The following is an 18,448-nucleotide window of genomic DNA, read 5'->3' on the forward strand; positions in this document are numbered from 1 at the left end:
CTTTTCCATTGTTAGACCCACATGGTTTGGCATTATAGGCCTCTTGATTGATTATTCATTCAAGCCTTGTCATAGACTTCCCCCTAGTTATACATTTTTTGATATGGAAGTCCCTTACAGGGTTGCTTTGTACCTTGTATTTTGCCTCGGGATATTTTGTCACAAGGGGTCTTATTAATAGAATTTTCTCTGTTGGAAAAAAAGTCTATGGAAAACCAAACTGTCTAATCAAAATGTCTACAGAAGAGTCAAAGTTGACTTAGGACATCATTTGAGGAGATACTGGAAGCTAAAGTCCTCGTAAAGCTTGTTCTGATGCTACATAGAAAGTACTGTGTGGTGAGTCCCAATGCTCATAGACACTCAAAGAATATCCCTTACATTCATGAAATTTTGCATAGCTAGATGGTAATACATGGTCTCTAAATATTGTCTGAGCAGGTTTAGCTTTCCTTCATTACCCAAGTATACTTGTGGTATGTGGATTTGACTATCAGCCCTCAGCTGCTGTGCCAACACTCATGCAAGCCATCCCTGAATCATTCTCAGCTTTATCTGGCTGAGCAACTTGCATCTAGTGGGGGGATGTTGATTTGTTGGTGTGTCATGTGTCATGTGCTCTAATACTCATGGCGTTGTAAAGTTACTGTAGTGAAACAAGAGGTTCTTAATGCTCTCCCTGCCGTTTTCATTCTTGATTACAGGTCTTCTATCCTCTTTCCTTTAGTCTTTCGGTTTAGGTAAATATTGCTGAATATTTTGTGGCTGCTTGCATGTCCTGTTTTCTGTTACAATTGTTGTTCGAAATCTTGAATCTCCTCTTTCCTTTCTTGCTTGCTTCTCTTATTTTGTGTGTATTTTGCCTCTCTTTACTCTAGAACTATGAATATAAGAAACTTGCAGTTATGCTTGCATACTATAAACAGCTTATTTCTTTCCTTCTTTGCATTGTTTGAGTTCTGTAAATATTGTTACAGATAGTATGATAGTTATACCTCATAACTCCAAATACCTGCATTCGTTATGGTATCTCCGGTAAACCTTCAACCGCCTTGTCATTTTCATTGACAAATTGATGTGGTTGATTTTTCTGGGGGGTGAAGCACTTGAATGCAATGTCTTTTGGCAGATACTAAACAGTTCAATTTCCATCATTCCTATGTACTTGGAAGCAGGTAAGAGCTCCATGGTCTCGGGCATTGAAATAGTTATGACCAGTTAGAATGCTTTGTTATGGATGCATTTGGGTGTCTGGATTTCTCACATACAATGAAGCTCATACAAAGATAGTGCTTCTGTAATTTGATTATACTGTCCTTTTACAGATGCTTAAATGCTCAACTTTCATCCATCACGTGCAGTCTTATAAATACTTAAAAGTTAGAGATGTCCTGGATGTTTAATAAATTGGTTGAGGTCAGTGAGAGTGCTTCATCTATACAGTGCTTAGAAAGCAAGTTTTTAAGATGGAATGAAGCTTATACGAAGATGGTGCCTTTGAAGTATGATTTCTACTAACTCAAGTTTTAGTATTTGCACTTCATATGATTATGGGTTCATATGTTCTAGTGAGAAGCTATCGATGGGTGGCTTTTTGTGAACAAGTTATTGAAAATTCAAGGTTAAGCATGGACAATGAATGCATTTCTCAAGCTTTTTTGCATTGGTGATTCAAGTTGATCTAAGAACCTTCAAAGTTGGACTAGATTCATTGGGTACTTTAACCTGTTAGCTTCTTGTGTTGTACTAGTGGAGCTTTGATGTCATAAGCTGCTTCTTAGGATCCACCTTTCATTGCTATGCATTTCCACAGGTCATGCAATAATGATGAGTTGCGGGCACGCTTTGAGAAAAATTGCAAGTGACAACAGCATCTGCATCATGGTGAACACCCTTTCGTGAACTGATAATGCTTTATCTAGTTGTTTTGTCTTCTCAGACTATCCTAGTTTAAATTAAATATTGGGGGATTCAGATACTTCTGGACATGATCACCTGTAGCATGAAGTTAAATCTCTGTGATCACATACTTTTAGACATGATCACACAATATTTGTACCTCATTATCAATGCAATGGGACATGTCCTTCCCCTCTGCAAAGCTTCTACTGTGGTTTATGCTAGACTATAAGGAAGGACATCATGAAGCTCTTTGACTTATACACTCTTTAAACTCGAGATGCCTATATTGCATGCCCAAGCAAGATTCTTTTTAGCCAATGTAAAGAAGGAAAAACTAAGATTATCATAGCAGATACTACTCATCACATTTTAAGGCATTTGGATGAGCTACTATATGATACTAAAGTCTTGTGCCAAGCAAGCGGTAAGCAGAAATTGTTGGGTATTTCACTTACGCCCACGCTCACATAGGAGTGTCGGTGATCAGTAGGAAATCAGGGCACTTTTTACTCTTGGTAGGAGAGGTTTTTTCCCCTAGACTTATGATATTATTTTGTATGTGCTTATGACACACTTACGGGCACTTACCATGTTCGGGTGTGAATACGCGCTACAACCCTAAGGTTTAAGGGTTGTACCTTGTACTTTCAGTCTATTGCATTGGGTGTCGTGCTTCACTCTCATACTGTCTACTGTTTTTTGTGCTGAGTTTGATCCTGCCTTTCTCTCTCACATTTGGTATCAGAGCAGCATTGGCTTTGTTTAGCTGAAGCTCAGGTTCTCCTCAGCTCAACTCTGCCCCATCAGATTCGCCACGACTTGCAGCAGCTCGATTGCTCCTTGTGCCACACGCCAGTCTGCTGTACTAGCCACGTCCTGACAACACACCCGTCAGTCACAGTCTGAAGAGCCAGATGTCAGCTATTTGCCACACCAGTCCAGTTTGCCCCGCCACTCGTCAGCCGTACGTTAGTCGCTCCACTTGCAACAACAGCCACAGCGGCTGCCTGCAGTCGCTACGCCCGTCAACGTCAATCACTATGCCCCTCAAAAGTAGCCAGCGGCGCCTGTACCCGCCTATCTTGTCAGCGACAGTACCCGCGTCTGAAGCGCCGCCTGTACCCGCGTTTGCAGCGCCGCCTGTACCCGCCTTTTGTGTTGCACTCGCCTCGACCAGCGTCCTGCCCGTGCGTGCTGCGCCGTTCCTGTCAGACCACACCAGCTCACAACAGTTTTGATGCCTGCTAGCCTTCGACGTCCTGCCCGCTTGACAATCCTCACGTCAGCCACGTCATCCCCCCTGACACCTGCCTGTCGTCAGCAACAATGCGCCATCAAATAGGTTTTTTTTTTCTTCAAAATTTTTTAATCCTTTTATATTAAAGATCATCAATGGCTGGTTACTAAAGCTAATACTGTATGGGGATTGCGTAAATCTCAGTCATGGTGGAAGGCAACTGTGATGGAGGGCTGGTTGAACAAGACACCCTTCAAATGCAAGGTTTTTCTTTGGAGGGTGATGATTGGTGGTCTTCCTCTTGCTTTAGTCCTTTCCAAGCGTCGAATCTCCAACGGCAATTGTTTCTTTTGCACCACCGGTGTGGAATCGGCCCGTCATCGATTTATTTCTTGCCCTCTCGCTAAGAAAATCTGGTCACTCTTGTCAGCGGTTTGGCGAGTAGTGGTTGGTTTCTCGCTAAGCCCTTTTGATTGGGTTTTTGTACGGCCCAAATACCCCACACCGGCACAGTCGCATATGAAGATCTTGTTTCACTTTCTTAGATACTGGGGCTGCTGGCACAATTGGACCATTCGGAATGCTTTTCTTTTTGATTCAGCCTCTAATGTTCAGGGACATATTGCGAGGCTTAAAGGTCTCTTGCATTGGCAAATAGATCTCATTCGGCACTCTGACTTACTCCCTCGGGAGGACTTACTTCCCTGGCATATGGCAATTTCCTCTGCATCTTTGCCATGATTTTTGTAACTCTTTTGTTGTTTAGTACTTTATAAATATAACATCCATCACGAAAAAAGAGAGAGAGAGAGAGAGCATGCCGACCTGGTCTGATGTAATAGAAAGTAAGAGATACAGAGAGAATGTTGAAGTGATTGTTTGATGTAAATATTTACTACTTAATTCAATTATCTTCACGAAAAAAAGGAAGAGAAGTGAGATGGAGGCGATGAGCCCTGCCTGACCCCTTTCGTCTAGGGTTTCTTCTTGTGGGAGACCGTCATGCCCTGTTGTTTAGGGTTTCTACCTGTGGGAGACAGTCTAAGCCCTGCCGCCTGATGCCACCCTGTACTTGCCCTATCAACTGGAGTTCCCTTGGGCGTTTGCAATGTCTGCATAGAGCGCCACCCTGCAAACCAGCGTGGCTGCCTGGCCCACAACCTGTAGCCTCCTGCCCTCCCTGCTGCTAATCTGGTTTGTGTCTACTGGAGGCAACAACTCCTCTGGAGTGTGCAGGTGCCTTTGTCCTGCCTGCTCCATACCAAGTTTAGGCCGCTTGCCCTGAGCCCCTGCTTTCTGCTATACCCTTGCCTTGCTCTTTGGAGGCCCTGTTGCACCTTCTCTGTTCGAGGTTGATGCCTAGTCATGGACTACATTGACTTGCCTCCGGTGGCTGGAGACCCGTCCATGGATGTTGAAGTTGATGCAATAGAAGTAGATATGGTCCCTTGCACTAAGGAGATGGCTTCCTCACCCTTTGATGATCAGCCTTCTATCAAAGGCAACAAGTAGATATGGTCCCTTGCACTAAGTAGCTAGCTCTCTTCTGGAGAAACATGTTGAGCATGGGTTAATACTCAAGAGGAAGAGATTTTAGACGCATGGGTTAATACTCAAGAGGTTCTTCACTCCTTTTGTGCCTTTCATGAGCGAGGTATTATTCTCTTCTTTATAGGCCGGATTCTTTTCCTCGCCAGGATCGGTCAATGGTTGGTATTGCTTCTTCAGAGACAGACACTATGAAGGAGATCTTCATTGGCTCACGAGGCTTGTTTGAGATTGTCTATTGCTCACCCTCAGCACGGAACTTTCTTCTCCATCAGCATCCCCTCTTTTTTGACAAACAATTGGTGCATATTGTTTCTTGGCACCCGATGGGAGATTTTCAATGTTTGCCCAAGTAGGCATGTCTAATATAGGTGGAGGTAGAGCATTGCCCAGCTGTTTATTGGGCCCTCCTCAAGGATGCTATGGCTGCTGTGGGCCATGCGTTGGTGCCCCCTAGTCTGCAGGCAACCAGTAGAAATAGGTTGTGCATGCTTTGGAATAAAACTAGAAAGAGGCCCAACTAATTGCGCCTTAAAATTGCAATGGTATGCAGCCTCTTTGGTTTTCCTCAAGTGGGGTTCTTTTGTCGGGCACTCTTTCTCCTGTGGTCAATTGGGTCACGTCCCCATAGAATGTCAAGATAGAAAGAGTACCGTGGAGGACCAGCCTATGGCAAAAGAACAAATTGTGCCCCCCCCTCCCCTTGTCGATATGTGCCATCTACTTCTATCCCTACCACTCTCAAGGAACCCTAGCTCCCCAAAGAGCCGCAACAACACCAGCCCACATGTGATCCACCAACCCTCTTGGCTTTTGATGCTGATGGTCGAGTGATCACTCCACGGGATCGCAAGTACCCAGGTTACACCTCTCACATTGTAGATCAACCCTCTTCCTCATGGGCTAATCCTGAGAAACCTAATCCTTTTGCAATATTGGAAGACTTTTTTGAAGATGGTGTATTGGAGACATTGGCAACAAATGCCCAAACCCATGCGATGAATTCTCGTCCACCCTCTTGATCTTATGTGTCTATTGAGCCCTGGGGTGCCTCTTGCACCCTCGTCCCTTTGTCTTTGTTAAATCCATTGTAACTAGTTTATACATGATGGCCTAGAGCCACCCTAAACTTTGTAATCCTATTATCTTGTACTTTTTTTCCATAATTATATAAATAACCCATTATGAAAAAAAATAGAGAGCATTCATAGCAATACCATCAATGTCGAATAATGGCAATACCTTTTGCAACAATGGCATCATGTCTCATGGCAGTAGCATCAATGTTTCACGAAAGCATCCATTCACAACAGTACCATTCACAAAACAGTAGCATCACTATTCACGGCAATACCATTCATGATAGTAGACTAGAGGACAATAGCATCACTGACATTAGAGAGAGAGAGAGAGAGAGAGAGAGAGAGATGGTGAACATGCGTTCCTGTTTGCGAACGTGCTCCCCTTGACTAGCGGTCGTGTGTTCTTGCCTTGTGCGCTGCCTAACAACTTCCGTCAGACCAACGCAGGGTCTGTTGTGCCCTGCTCGAGCCCTGCCCTCACCCACCTGTGAACAGCCGCTCGACCTGTCCTGCGAACTGGTTTCCCTGGCTCTGACCAGAGCAGGGTCTCGTTTCGTCCTACCTGTCCAGTCAATTCGTCTCGTATCCTTGACTTCTAGACGCATATCTTCCACCTGCATGAGCGCGCTCTGTCCCAGCTCCTAGTAATCAGCGTCGACCTAATCTGACATCCCTGCTCTGCGCCTGACAAATGAGGGTGCAACAACTTGCTTTTATCCTAGTAAGAGAGATTGTGAGTGACAGAGTTTGTAAAAGGCTGTTTAAACTGAACATCAGAGTATAGATTGAGGCTGTGGTCCTGAGATACAACGGCCTATTGAAGGAGACAAGTTCTGTTCTGTTCTGTGAAAGACAGCCAGAGTTGGATCAATCTGTGTAATGGTATTGACATGGCCTTTCTAGACTAGCATATTGGAAATGGGGAAGATAAAAACTTGGCAGAATCAGATGGCGATTCGTCAGCTGAAGATTTTGGGCAGTTAATGGAAGGGGACGAGATGTGTACATGTCGCAAGGTGTCGGTCGAAGAACTGGACTCGTGTGCCCTGAATTTGCCTCAGCACAAGGTTCAGGCATCGTGCTCTTAGAATAATGAGTGTTTTCAGTTTATGCTGGCCTCTACCAACCATGTGATGTCGGAATATGGTCAAGCTAATGAGGGTAAAGCGAGGGGAACATGTGGTCATTGTTATGGGTGTTGATCTGATTCTACAGCAAATTGCTGCCTTCCATGAGAGGGCTGCCATCTTTTACTTTACGGGAAGGACCCCATTGATCCCCGGCATCCGTGCACGGTTGCTATCCATGCTTGCCAATGTGGAGATGTGTCAAGATGATGTTTTAAGGCAAGGCTAGGCATCCCTTGTGGAAGAGATCTATGATTGCTCGAGGGGTTTTTTTGAGGTCCTCTTCCGTTCCCCGGAAGTGCGTGCTCATATTATGGAATGTATCCCATTGTTCATGGATGGTCAGTTAGTCCATATGGTTCCTTGGAGGCCTATGGCCGAATTTTAGGAGATACTGAGGCAGGCATGCCCAATTTGGGTCGAGGTGGTTGATTTTCCTGCCCATCTTTGGCGGCTTTTTCCCTTTGTTTTGAGATCTCTTGGTGAGGTGTTGGTGGAGCCTCGGTTGGCCTCGCGTAATAGGAATAGGGCATGCATGCTTTGGGATATAGGGAAACCTCGCCCGACCAAAGATCATTTTCAAGTTCTGGGGTGCAAACTTTGGTCTATGAGCTCAAATGGGGCACATTTTCTGGACATTGTTTCAGATGTGGACAATTGGCACATTTCATTTCAGAATGTGATAGAAGCCAGGAGGTAATGCAACCATCTTTGGATCGTGTTTTGGATATGCATGACCATCTTCCCCAGCAGATGGCTCAGCAGCCTGAAGCCGCTTCTGAGCAGATTGTCTAGCAGGGACAAGTAGATGGAAAGAAGGCTGCTTCTCAAGCTGGAAATCAGCGTGCATGGCCCTTGGTGGGTCAAAACTTGTCTCCTGAGGATAACTCCTGGGCTACGATGGTTCGCCATAATGCTAGACAGGAGCCTCGGTCTGCTCTTGTTCACCCAGCTCCCCAAACTATTACTCAGACATTTCAACACTGAGGTAGGGGGTTCTATATGAAACCTCAATCTGCAGTTGGTATTAATGAAAAAAGGGTTTTTGATACTGCTTTGCACTTTGATTCGGGAGGAAGGATGGTGCCTCCTCGGGATGTTTTCCGTGCCCAGCAATAGCAGTTTCCTTCTTGTACTTCGATTGCTAGTTTGCAAAGGGCAGATCTGGTTGATGTGATTCGAAGCGAGATGGAAAGATTTCAGACAGCCAAAGCAGTTGATGTTAAAGGGTAAGGGAAGGTGGGAATTCAATAGTTCTCTTTTGTGTAATCAATCATGAGAATTGCGTTATGGAACGTTAAAGGTATCTCTTCGGACATTAAGGAGTATCGGTTGTGAAAAGTTTGTGCTGTGGAGCATAAACAACATGCTTTGGCAGGATCATCTTATGTATATAAGGATTATTCTGTTTTCTTTAGTGGGTGTGTTCCACATAAATCTGGAGTAATGTTGGCCGCCGTCAGATCTTCATTGCAACCATCTTTGATTTCTCAGGATCATCAAGGCAGATTCATGATTTTGGAAATCCTATATGAAGGAGAAGTTTTATGGTTGGTGGGTGTGTATGCTCCTACTGCTAGTGAACGTCATTAGCTTTGGGATGACTTGCATTGCCTTGCCATGACCCGTCAAGGCTTTGTAATGGGTGATTTCAATGCCTGTACGTCTCTGGATCAAACGAATTCTCAACACTCGGTTATGGATGGTCCTGAGCAACAGGCCTAGGATGCTTTTGTAGCTTAGTCTTTGAAATAGGACATGTGGTCTTGGTTGCATCCCTCACACTCAAGATATACATCCAAACACACGGGCCACTGGATAGGATTTATGTTTGTCAAAGTGATTCTTTTCTCCCTACAGTCATTGATAAATGGATAGAGCGAAAGCATGTCTTGTCTAATCACTATCCTTTGATCTTGGAAATGACACATCAACCTATTCATGCCTATAAGGCTTTCCCGGCTCACTTGCCTCTTCGTTTCAATCAATCCTTTCTCCTGCAAAATCAGTTTTTGGAATGTCTTCAGCTAATAATTGATTCCTTTTGTTCTAGGGTCCGTTCAGAAGGAACAGAAGCATGGCTTGTTTTTAGGGATAATGCGCGCATGTTATCCCGACAGTGTGGTATTCAGCATGCTTCCATTTTATGCGCTGAATTGCAGCATGCATAATCTTTGTTGGCCCATTTGTTGTCTTTATGTTAGTTGGGGGATACCACTAATGACCTGCTTGCATGCATTGAATGGTTGAAGGGCTAAGTTCAATCTTTACAGGAACAGGATTATGCTAAATACAAATTGTTGTCTAGAGCAGAAGCTTTGCACGATAACAACTATCAATCTCACCAATTCTTTGCTCAATTAAATTAGAAATATGCCCAGGAAAATATTTTGCGTCTAAAGAATGAGCAAGGTGTTATGGTGACAAAACCTGCATCCATCATTCAGATGTGTGTAGATTTTTATAAATCACTGTTGGGTCCTCAAGAGATTCTGTTTGATGATGTACACTCTGCTCGCAAATACATTTGTGATTTGGTTAGTAATTAGGTTCAGCCAGAATGGGCAGCCTTAATGGAGGCGGATATTTCAGAGGATGAAGTGGAAGAGGTACTGTCCCATTTGCCTAAAAGAAAAAACCCCGGTTGGGATGGGCTTCCTAATGAGTTGTTTTCAACCAATGTTGAGCAACTTAAGGATCCGTTGACTCGCCTGTGTCCGGAAGTTTGGAATTCCGGTGTCGGGTCTTCAAACTGGAAGTTTGCAGTCATTCAGTTATTGCCTAAGGTTCCCTCTCCTACTTCTTTTTAAACAATGGAGACCTATTTCTGTTATGGGCTCTTTATACAAAATCTTTTCAAAAATCATTGCCAACAGCTTGTAGAATATATTTCCGCATTTGGTTCATCCACGCCAATACAATTTCATTAAGGGTTAGAATATAATGCATAACATTTTGAATGTTCAACTGGGGATTGACTTTGCAAAAGCTTCAAGCCAGTAGGTGGTCATGCTGAGGTCATGCTTGAGCTTGATATTGAAAAGGCATTTGATCGTGTAAGCTAGTCTTTTTTGAGGCAGCTAATGTTCACCATGGGTTTTGGGCCACGTATGGTTTCTCTTGTGGATACTATTGGTGAGGGGGCAGTGGCCCGTATTGCACTCAATGGAGTAATCACTGATGAAATCACCTTATCCCACTCTCTCCGACAAGGCTGCCCTCTCAGTCCTTTGTTGTTTGTATTAGTTACTCACCCGATGCTTTCTTTGTTGGATAAGTTGGCTAATCAAGGTGAGATAGTTTGTTTCTCTCTCCTCAGTGGGGCCCAACTTGTGGGTCAATCTTTGGCAAATGATTTCTTTATATTTCTTAAGGCTGATCGCTCGAATGTTAATCGGGCAATGGTCATGTGGAAACTTTTTGCTATGGCATCGCGACTTCATATTAATGCTCAAAAATCAACTTTGCGCTCTTGAACGGAAAATAATTTGCAGGCTTTGGGTTGGAATGGTATTGTGATTCATAAGGGGAATATAACTAGACACTTGGGTTATCCTATTGGGATGGAGGTAGCTTCTCGTGCCTTGTTGGATTGGATGGCATCTCGTATTCATGATCGGTTTATATATTGGAAGTCACAAGGCTGGCCTCTCCATGTGAGACTTAAAGTTGCGCAATGCATTATGATCAGCATGATCTCGTTTTTCTTGCCATTGATTCCTTAGACTAAGAAGTCCCTATTGGATTTGATTCAACCTATCCGATTCATGTTATGGAAGAAGAAAGGAAATCGCCGGGGTCAAGTGTGGATTTCATGGCAGCACGTGACTACTCCTAAAAGGATGGGGGGAGCAGCTCTCTTGGATGTTAATTTTCATATGGCTACTTTGAGGTTAGCTCTTTTGCAGGCTCTTTGTGTATACACTCATCCCTGGACAGATATAGCAAAACTTTTTATAGAAAAGACTTGCATTTCTCATTGTAGCACAGTTATTCATGCTTCTTGGTGGCATGTACTTAACTCCACAAGATCTATTAAGGTCTCCTAGTCTTTTCTCCTCTCCCATATGATTGCATCTTGGTAGGCAATGTTACGTTTTTTGGTTTGGCGCCCCTTGGATTCTCGCAAGGAGGAGAATTCCGTGCTAGGCGAGGTACAGGCCTCCTCCAGGTTGTTGGACTGGCCTGATAAAGATCTGTAGAGAGACAAGTTTAACTGGATGGCTCGTTTGGGGTTGCAATAGGTCTAGGATGGAGTCATTCCTAGACAAGCCTGTCTTTATTCCTTTCGGCGTATTCGCTAGCACTTTCGGGTGCCTAGAGGGTATTACGTTATTTGGACAGCCATACAGGACAGAATTACGAGCTACTATCCTTTGCCTACATTACAGCTTTTCCTTGGCGTGATTGGATGTTTGTGATTCTTGATGATTTCAAGAAAAGGTCAGCCAATCAGATATATCATCAGATGGTAGAGGCCAAGAGATGGGTCAGGGATAAGGCAAATAAAGTATGACGTATTCGGGAAAGCAAAAAGAAGTGGTAGGACAGATTCATCCAGCTGTGGAAATCTAAGGTTTCATATTAGGCAAAAGTGTTTTTGTGAAGGCTACTTATTGGGGCTCTTCCTACTACTGGGAATGTGTTGTGAGCTCGTAAGATCTCTATTGGGCGATGCATATTCTGTACGACATGTGATGAGAGAGTGCTTCATCTTTTTGTCTCCTGCCCTGTTGCAAGACAGATTTGGAGTTTTATTTTCCGTGTCTAGTCCTCGTTGACTCGACATTGGATTTCAACTTCGTTCATGGATTTTGGGAAAGATGATCTCCATGATCTCTTTGAGTTCAGATTATTCCAGCCTTTTCCATTTCCTTAGATGGACAGCCTTGTGGCATATTTAGCATTCTTGGCATGCCTTCATTCTTGATTCAGTATCTGGTATTCATGGTTGTGGCCCGAATCCGGGTTTAGTGTTGTGGCAAATCACCTCTATGGTGTCTGTTGATTTGGTTCTTCTTGATATTGCTACTCCTTGGGTGGACAGTGTTCGCTCCACACCAACTGTACTTTCAGTGTGACATTTCTATGTTAGAGTTTGTGTAGACTTTCCTTCATGCTTGTTATTTTCTGTTATTTCTAAAGTTGGCTTGATGGTTTGATGTAAAATATTTACTACTTAATTCAATTATCTTCACGAAGCTCTCCTGCCCGTCACGTCGTCATGCTCCCACCCGCCTGATCGTCGTGCCTTGCCCCGCCCTGTCCCGTTTGTTCGTCGTGCCCCACCGATATAGCGCCATCGCTAGCGACTCCCTCCCTCGCCATCGACAAAAACCACTCTCCTTGTCATCGCCTGTGCCCATTCCTCTCGCCTTCGCCAGGGCCCTTCGCCAGCTCCCTGCGCTCGCCCTGCCCTTCCCCCCCGCCTATCTTTTTCCTCCCCTCCAACCCCCCGCCCCCCGCGTGCTGTCTTGCCGGGAGGCCTGGCCCTCTATCAGGCTGCCACACCACTGCCATCGAAAACAGAAATCCCCTCTTCACCATCAACACCCCCCCCTTCCCCCTTCAGTTGCTCCCTCCCCCTACAGCAACTCCCTATCCAGTAGCACAGCAGCGTGATAGGTAGGTTCTCCCAGAAGGGACGCGCAACGGAAACCTATGGTCAGACACCAGCGCACTCAGCGAGTGCCCCCCAGTCAAACACCTTGCGCGTGGTTCTCTCTGAGAGGAGTAGCTCTTAGCCGTCCGAGCTAAAGAGCTGGAGCTAATGGAAACAACAATTTATGGTCAGGTAGTAGGACATTCCCCAGCTAGGGCCCAGCTTCGGGACTGGCTTCACTCCACATTGCGCATCGGCACAGCGCAGATCATAGAGGCGGTCCTATTGGGCCAAGGGATCTTCATGGTCCGCCTCAGCTCGGCAGATATAGCTCGCGAGCTACTCGCCAGTTCACCATATGCATCCACGAAGGGGGTCATATACATGGTCCCTTGGTATAGTGGCTTTACTGTGGAGACGTTTGCACTTCACAACAGGTTTCTTCGGCACCCGGTCACCCTTCTTTTCCTCGGCCTGGCAATTATCGCCAATTGGTGGAAGACTTTGGACGGCTCTTCGGCATTGTCCTTTCCGCATCCTTCGCAGATGCAATGACAGCCGCAATAGCCCCAAAGGTATGGGTGGCAATGAAAGAGGTCAAGAATATTCCACAATTCCTAGAGATTGAGACAAGCGGGGCACTCCTTTAGGCAGCAAGTCATTGTGACTGCGCAACCAAGGCAGTGCCCGCGTTGCCACGACTTTGGGCATCAGGCAGCAGTTTGTACGCGTTTCGGAGCCAAGGCGGCTCCGCCCACAGGTCCGCAGGTGGACGCTGATGGTTTCACACGGGTCCAGAGACGAAAGAGAGGGAGATGGCAAGGGGGGCGCAGCAAGCTCCTCAGACCCAACCTCGTCAGCAGGGTGTTGGCGGGCGAGCGGCCCCCTCTCAGCTGAGCACTCCACAACCCCCCATGTTTGCCCCATCCGACAGGACCGCAGCCCCCCACATTCTCCACATGCGCCACAGACTGCCTCACCCGAGTTTCCATAGGCCCCTCACCCACCCCCCCAACATCCCATGCCCCCCCTCCCTCCACTGACCTTGGCCCACAGCCCCCCCTTGCCAGGGCCACAACCCCCACCCCCCCAACACTTGCCATGCATCTCCAGCCATCCCACCATATCTCGATCCCTTTCCCCCCCATCACCCCCCCTATCGAGCACCCCCTTTGATCCACACCCAGGTTATGTGAGCCCTTCTAGACCCACTCCCCCTCCTCCCACAGGAGGTGATGAGCCACACACACCTACCTCCTCTGCGCACCAGTAATCTTTCCCCTCCCACACAGCCACCAGCTCATCCGCCCGTGCCACCCGCCACACTTTTCCGATACAGGCACAACTATTGCTACAAGAGTTCTTCCGCAATGGCCCATAGTCCTACCTGCGAGTTGCGGAGCGCGGAGAGTTCCCACTACCTCTAGAGGTGGGGATCTTCATGGTTCGTAAGTCAAGGAGGAGCAAGGTCCACCTACTAGCACCACCGGATGGACCAAACTACGCCTTTTTTCTTCAGTCATCTTACTCAAAGGAGTGGACGACTACACAGATTGAGGAGGAGTTGAAGAGTCAGGTGGCAGATCACATCTCCCAGTGAATTTGAGATGAAGAATTAGCACTGTTTGCACAACAGTGGCCAGGTTGCATGATGGACATTAACTGGTGGGCTGGCGCCGACGAACCATACTTGAGCATTATCTTTCGAGCCCCCCCACAGTGGAGAGTGCCAAGGGACGTGATCGAGTGGCCCCCGGCACAAGCGGCCCGCTTCTACCAGTGTACAGAGTCGCAATTTTCAGCATGGCTGATAGATGCATTGATAGTACCACCTGGAGCATCTATCACCCCTATGGTCCGGCCGAGGGCCACCATGGGGGACTGGAGTTCACCATCCAGACCGGCAGCAAAGCACACTTGCATACCTCACAGTCTCTCCTCCTCATCTGCAGCATCCATATCGAACAGATGCCTGTTCGGTCAGTCCCCCCATGAGCTTACATCTTGCATCCTGGAATGTGATTAGTCTCCACTACAGTGGGGCACGTGGCTCCAAGAAGCTGATTGTTTGGCAGGAGTTGCAGCCTGCCCTTGCTAGACGGATCGACATCTTGCTTCTGCAGGAGGACAAGCTCACCCTTGCCCAGGCTCAGCGGATTGGGAAGGTACTTCCGGGCAGCTCGCATACTTACTGGGAGCACGCCATAGGTGCCCATGGCAGGAGCGGAGGCGTATGCACCTCTATTGGCCCGAGTCTCACCACTTGTGTATGGGACCACGGGACGATAGTGGCAGGAAGGGTTCTATGGATCAGACTGGATATTGGGGACTCGTGTATTGGAGTTCTCAATGTCTATGTCCCTACAGAGGTTAGGGCACGTAGCAGGTTATGGGTGGAGATTGCAGCTGGACTCCTAGAGGTGGACTCTTAGATTGTTGGAGGAGACTTCAACAACCTGGAGGCTTTGGAGGACTAGCAGGGCAAAGGAAGAAACTACCAGGGCATGGTTGGGGAGAAGCAGGAGGCATGGGAGGTCTTTTTGCTTGCAGTCAAAGCACGTGATGCTTGGAAAGACCTTGCCTTTCACAGGAGGGAGAGATCGTTGGACTTCTCCTGGGGATACAGGCGGCTAGGTGGAGCCCTGCTGGAGCGGTTGGACAGATTTTATGTGGGAGAGTGGGAAGGCTCTTGTGGAGGCCAGATTGAGCAGTTGGCAGGCACCACGTTATCAGTAGATCACTGCCCGGTTCTCCTGACACTTGACACCCCAGCATCCGCCCTAGATACACGATCCTGTCGAATCCTTGACTCGATCTATAGGAGGGAGGAGGTATCGAGACAGATAGAGCAAATTTGGACCAGAGAGTGGGACAGGAGGGACAGGATAGCAGAGGAGGTTGCAGAGGTCCTAGCCGAGTAGAATCTGCCAAGAGGTAGCCATACAGGCCAGGCAGCAGTGTTGGGAGGAAGAGAGAGCACTCCGGTGGGACCTTGCAGCCACGCAGAGATTATTGCAGGAGGCACCAGGGGACCCCACCCTCCATGCACAGGAGGTGCGCGCGTGTGCAGCCATTGCTGGCCTAGAGAACAGGTGCTCGGAGTTCTCTTTCCGCACTTCAACAGCCTTTTGGGGGTGGAAGGGAGACACGATGCGCAAGGAGTTTTTCCAGGTGCACCAACCCCGCACTGCGGGAGAGCAGATACACAGCCGGGCTCTAGCACGGAGTGGAGCGTCCACCTGGGATTTAGATAGTTGAGCAGAGGGCAGACTGTCCGATACCCAGGGTTCCAGGTGGGACTCAACATCACTCCTGCCCAACAATTTCTTCCTGTCCTTGATTCTATTCGGAGGAAACTGACGTACTGGAGCATGGTTCTCCTCTTACTAGCCAGTCCAGCCCTGGTGGTTAACCAGGTCCTCCTAGTGACGGATATAGACCGTCAGCCAGTGATTTGGAACCTCGAGGTCAAAGATAGGGAAGGGGCACAGATAGGTGAGCGCCCCCACATCCAGCAGACTGGGTGGAAGGCCGGCTCAGCTCGTTCCATCAGGACATGGTGGGAGGTATACAGGATGCCGGAGAGAAGGTGCTACAGCGAGTATCAGGTTGCACGAGAGGAGAGGAGTTGAGGAGAAGAGAGATAGACGTAGCAATACCTCCGGAGTGGCTTGCCCTCCCGATACGAGAGCCGATAGAGCCCGGGGAGGTATGGGCAGCTAGGTTCTCTCCAGTAGGTATCCCTCTTCAGGTGGCAGGTAGAGTGGGTGGCGCCCCCCATGGAACCTTCTTCGCCGTTCAGGAGGGGGGACGTCTGGCCCTTGACAGAGGCCATCAGGATGAGGGGATTGCCACCCTTTCGTGGATGAGGATTCGGGTGGTGGGTCTTCAAGGGAAGACTTGGCGATTGGACCCCTATGTTTTCTGGAAGGAGCTCAAGGACTGGCACCTTTGGATCTGGGAGAGTAGACCACTTGATGAGCTGGAGTGGGATCCAGGAGAGTGGCTATGGCCCACCTCTGCGGTCGCCAAAAAGCCACCCAGGTTCCTAGAGTATACTGCCAGGATTGGCAGACATGTACTAATGCAGGAGGATATGGACTGGGCGCCGTCACGCAGCAGGCACTGGGCGGAGCACAGCATCACGGAGCCCTTCTGACGGACCTTCTGGCGCCGCCTATGGGATAGCTGGAGGCCGAGGAGAGTGTTGTATTTTTTATGGCCGGTGGCACATGGAGGCTTGGCGGTGGGGAGCTGGCTTGCCCAGATGCAGGAGGGAGGTTGTAAGCGCTGCACACAACAGCCTCTGGAAACCCCAAAGCACTACCTTTGGTCTTGTGAGGAGGCGCAGCTCGTGTGGAGAGGAGCATACCGTATCCTTCAACGTATGGCACCCAGCCTTGGGTGTATCTCATGGGGAGCTTTCTGTTGGCAGGATGTCAGCCAGGGCCATCACCTTTTGTATGAGGCCAGGATGCAAGACACGATATTCATGATCGAGGCAGGGTTATGCGCAGTGGTCGGTTTGGAGGCTCTACCCATCCGCCATGTACTGGAGCCCACAACAGACCGCTCGGAGATATGGGAGATCATAGGGAGTCTTACTGAATGGCATATTTGGAAGGCGCGATGCTAGGTGGCTTTCGGCAGAGAGAGACTTTCAGCACTTGCGACCTTAGCAAAGCTATGGACCTCCATCATCCATTCCCTCCGCGGCCAATGGGATGAGGTGCAGGGCAAGTCCAGGGCTCGTTAGGAATTCCGTGGTCACTTCATGCGTACCCGGGGTGGCCAGGGTCTGTTCTTTGCGATGCAGGCAGGCAGCCCCATTTGGTGATATACCCCCTCAATGGCTTCTTACTCCCATCCCCCCTAGACCGCCTTGAGAGGCTTGTATACATGATGTATTGGTGACTCTGCTTCAGCTCTAGCTAGTCTGTTGAGCAGGAGCACTCTATTGTAATAAGTTTTTTGAGTAATATAATCAGCCACATTTTACTTGCAAATTTTTTTTTATCTTCACGAAAGAGAGAGAGAAAGAAAAGAAAGAAAGAAAGAAAGTTATATTAACGTCTTCTAAAGACCAAAACTGGCCTATGAGACAAACTGTGATACAACTGATGAGGTCCAGCTATCCAAAATAAAAGTGCTGAATGAAAAGCTAAAAACTGAAAACTGAAAATACGGTGCTGTGAGTGTGATAAGTGTCGTATATGTGTATGTGCGTATGTAGCTCTGGTACTCCAGATAATGGTTACAAAAGGGGAACAAATGTCGACTGTGATAGGGGAACAACTGTCGGCTGTGATAAAGTGGTGCGATGTGTATATGTAACAGATGCAGGGAGATATACTATCCTGGGATGTAGTAGCAGTCGTCGAAGTCGCTAATAGCAGGTGATCCCTCCTGGATGCAGGATGTGGTACATCGGCGGTGGAGAAAGAGCAAACTGGAGATCTGAGATCCAATGTGTCGAGTGTCGTCGGATCTCAGTCTGCTGTCGATGTAGATCAAGAATCCTCCGGATCTCCTGTCGGTGTGGCTGTGGGGTTTGAAACCCCCGGATCCTCGTGCGGCGTCGGGTACGCTGGTCCTCAGCCTGCTGTAGTGTGAGCCCGGAGGTCTGGCTGGAGGCTGGTATAGTAGCTCTCACTCTGTCTGTCTGAAAGAACTGTGTAATAGTCGTCTGGGTGGGCCCCTCTCTGACTAGGACCCGTTGTGTGCTCTGCTCTCTGATGTGCCATGCCTCTCCCAGAAAACGGCCAAATGATCTCTGATCCATATCAATCATACATCCCTGAAGTGAGCTGCTCAATGTGTATCTAGATCTCAACTCTGAGTATGCCAGGCATCTGAGAACAAAATGCTCCTCACTCTCCACCTCTGATCTGCAAAGGGGCAATATCCTCTCCTCCCGTGGGATGCCACTGGCTCTGCCACTCTCAATCAT

The 18,448-nt window shown here is 47.7% G+C and overlaps 1 protein-coding gene across 6 annotated transcripts in view; it reads left to right on the top strand.

Moving 5' to 3' along the window:
* Positions 1-18,448, top strand: part of RAD51D (DNA repair RAD51-like protein) — a 232,496-nt gene that overhangs the window by 179,301 nt on the left and 34,747 nt on the right. For 5 of the 6 annotated variants that reach the window (XR_015692605.1, XM_087689189.1, XM_087689188.1 and 2 more), the window contains one exon: positions 1,814-1,884. Coding sequence is in view for 4 of the 6 variants with exons in the window: in XM_087689189.1 (XP_087545315.1) it covers positions 1,814-1,884 (71 nt within the window). In the remaining 2 variants the exon portion in view is untranslated. Of the gene's footprint in view, positions 1-1,813; positions 1,887-18,448 lie in introns of those variants that run through there. The other variant, XR_015692604.1, reaches the window with a different exon arrangement.

This window comes from Lygodium microphyllum, chromosome 12 (genome assembly GCF_053477565.2).
Source record: "Lygodium microphyllum isolate KBCC chromosome 12, Lygodium_microphyllum_v1.1.10, whole genome shotgun sequence".
Lineage (NCBI taxonomy): Eukaryota > Viridiplantae > Streptophyta > Polypodiopsida > Schizaeales > Lygodiaceae > Lygodium > Lygodium microphyllum.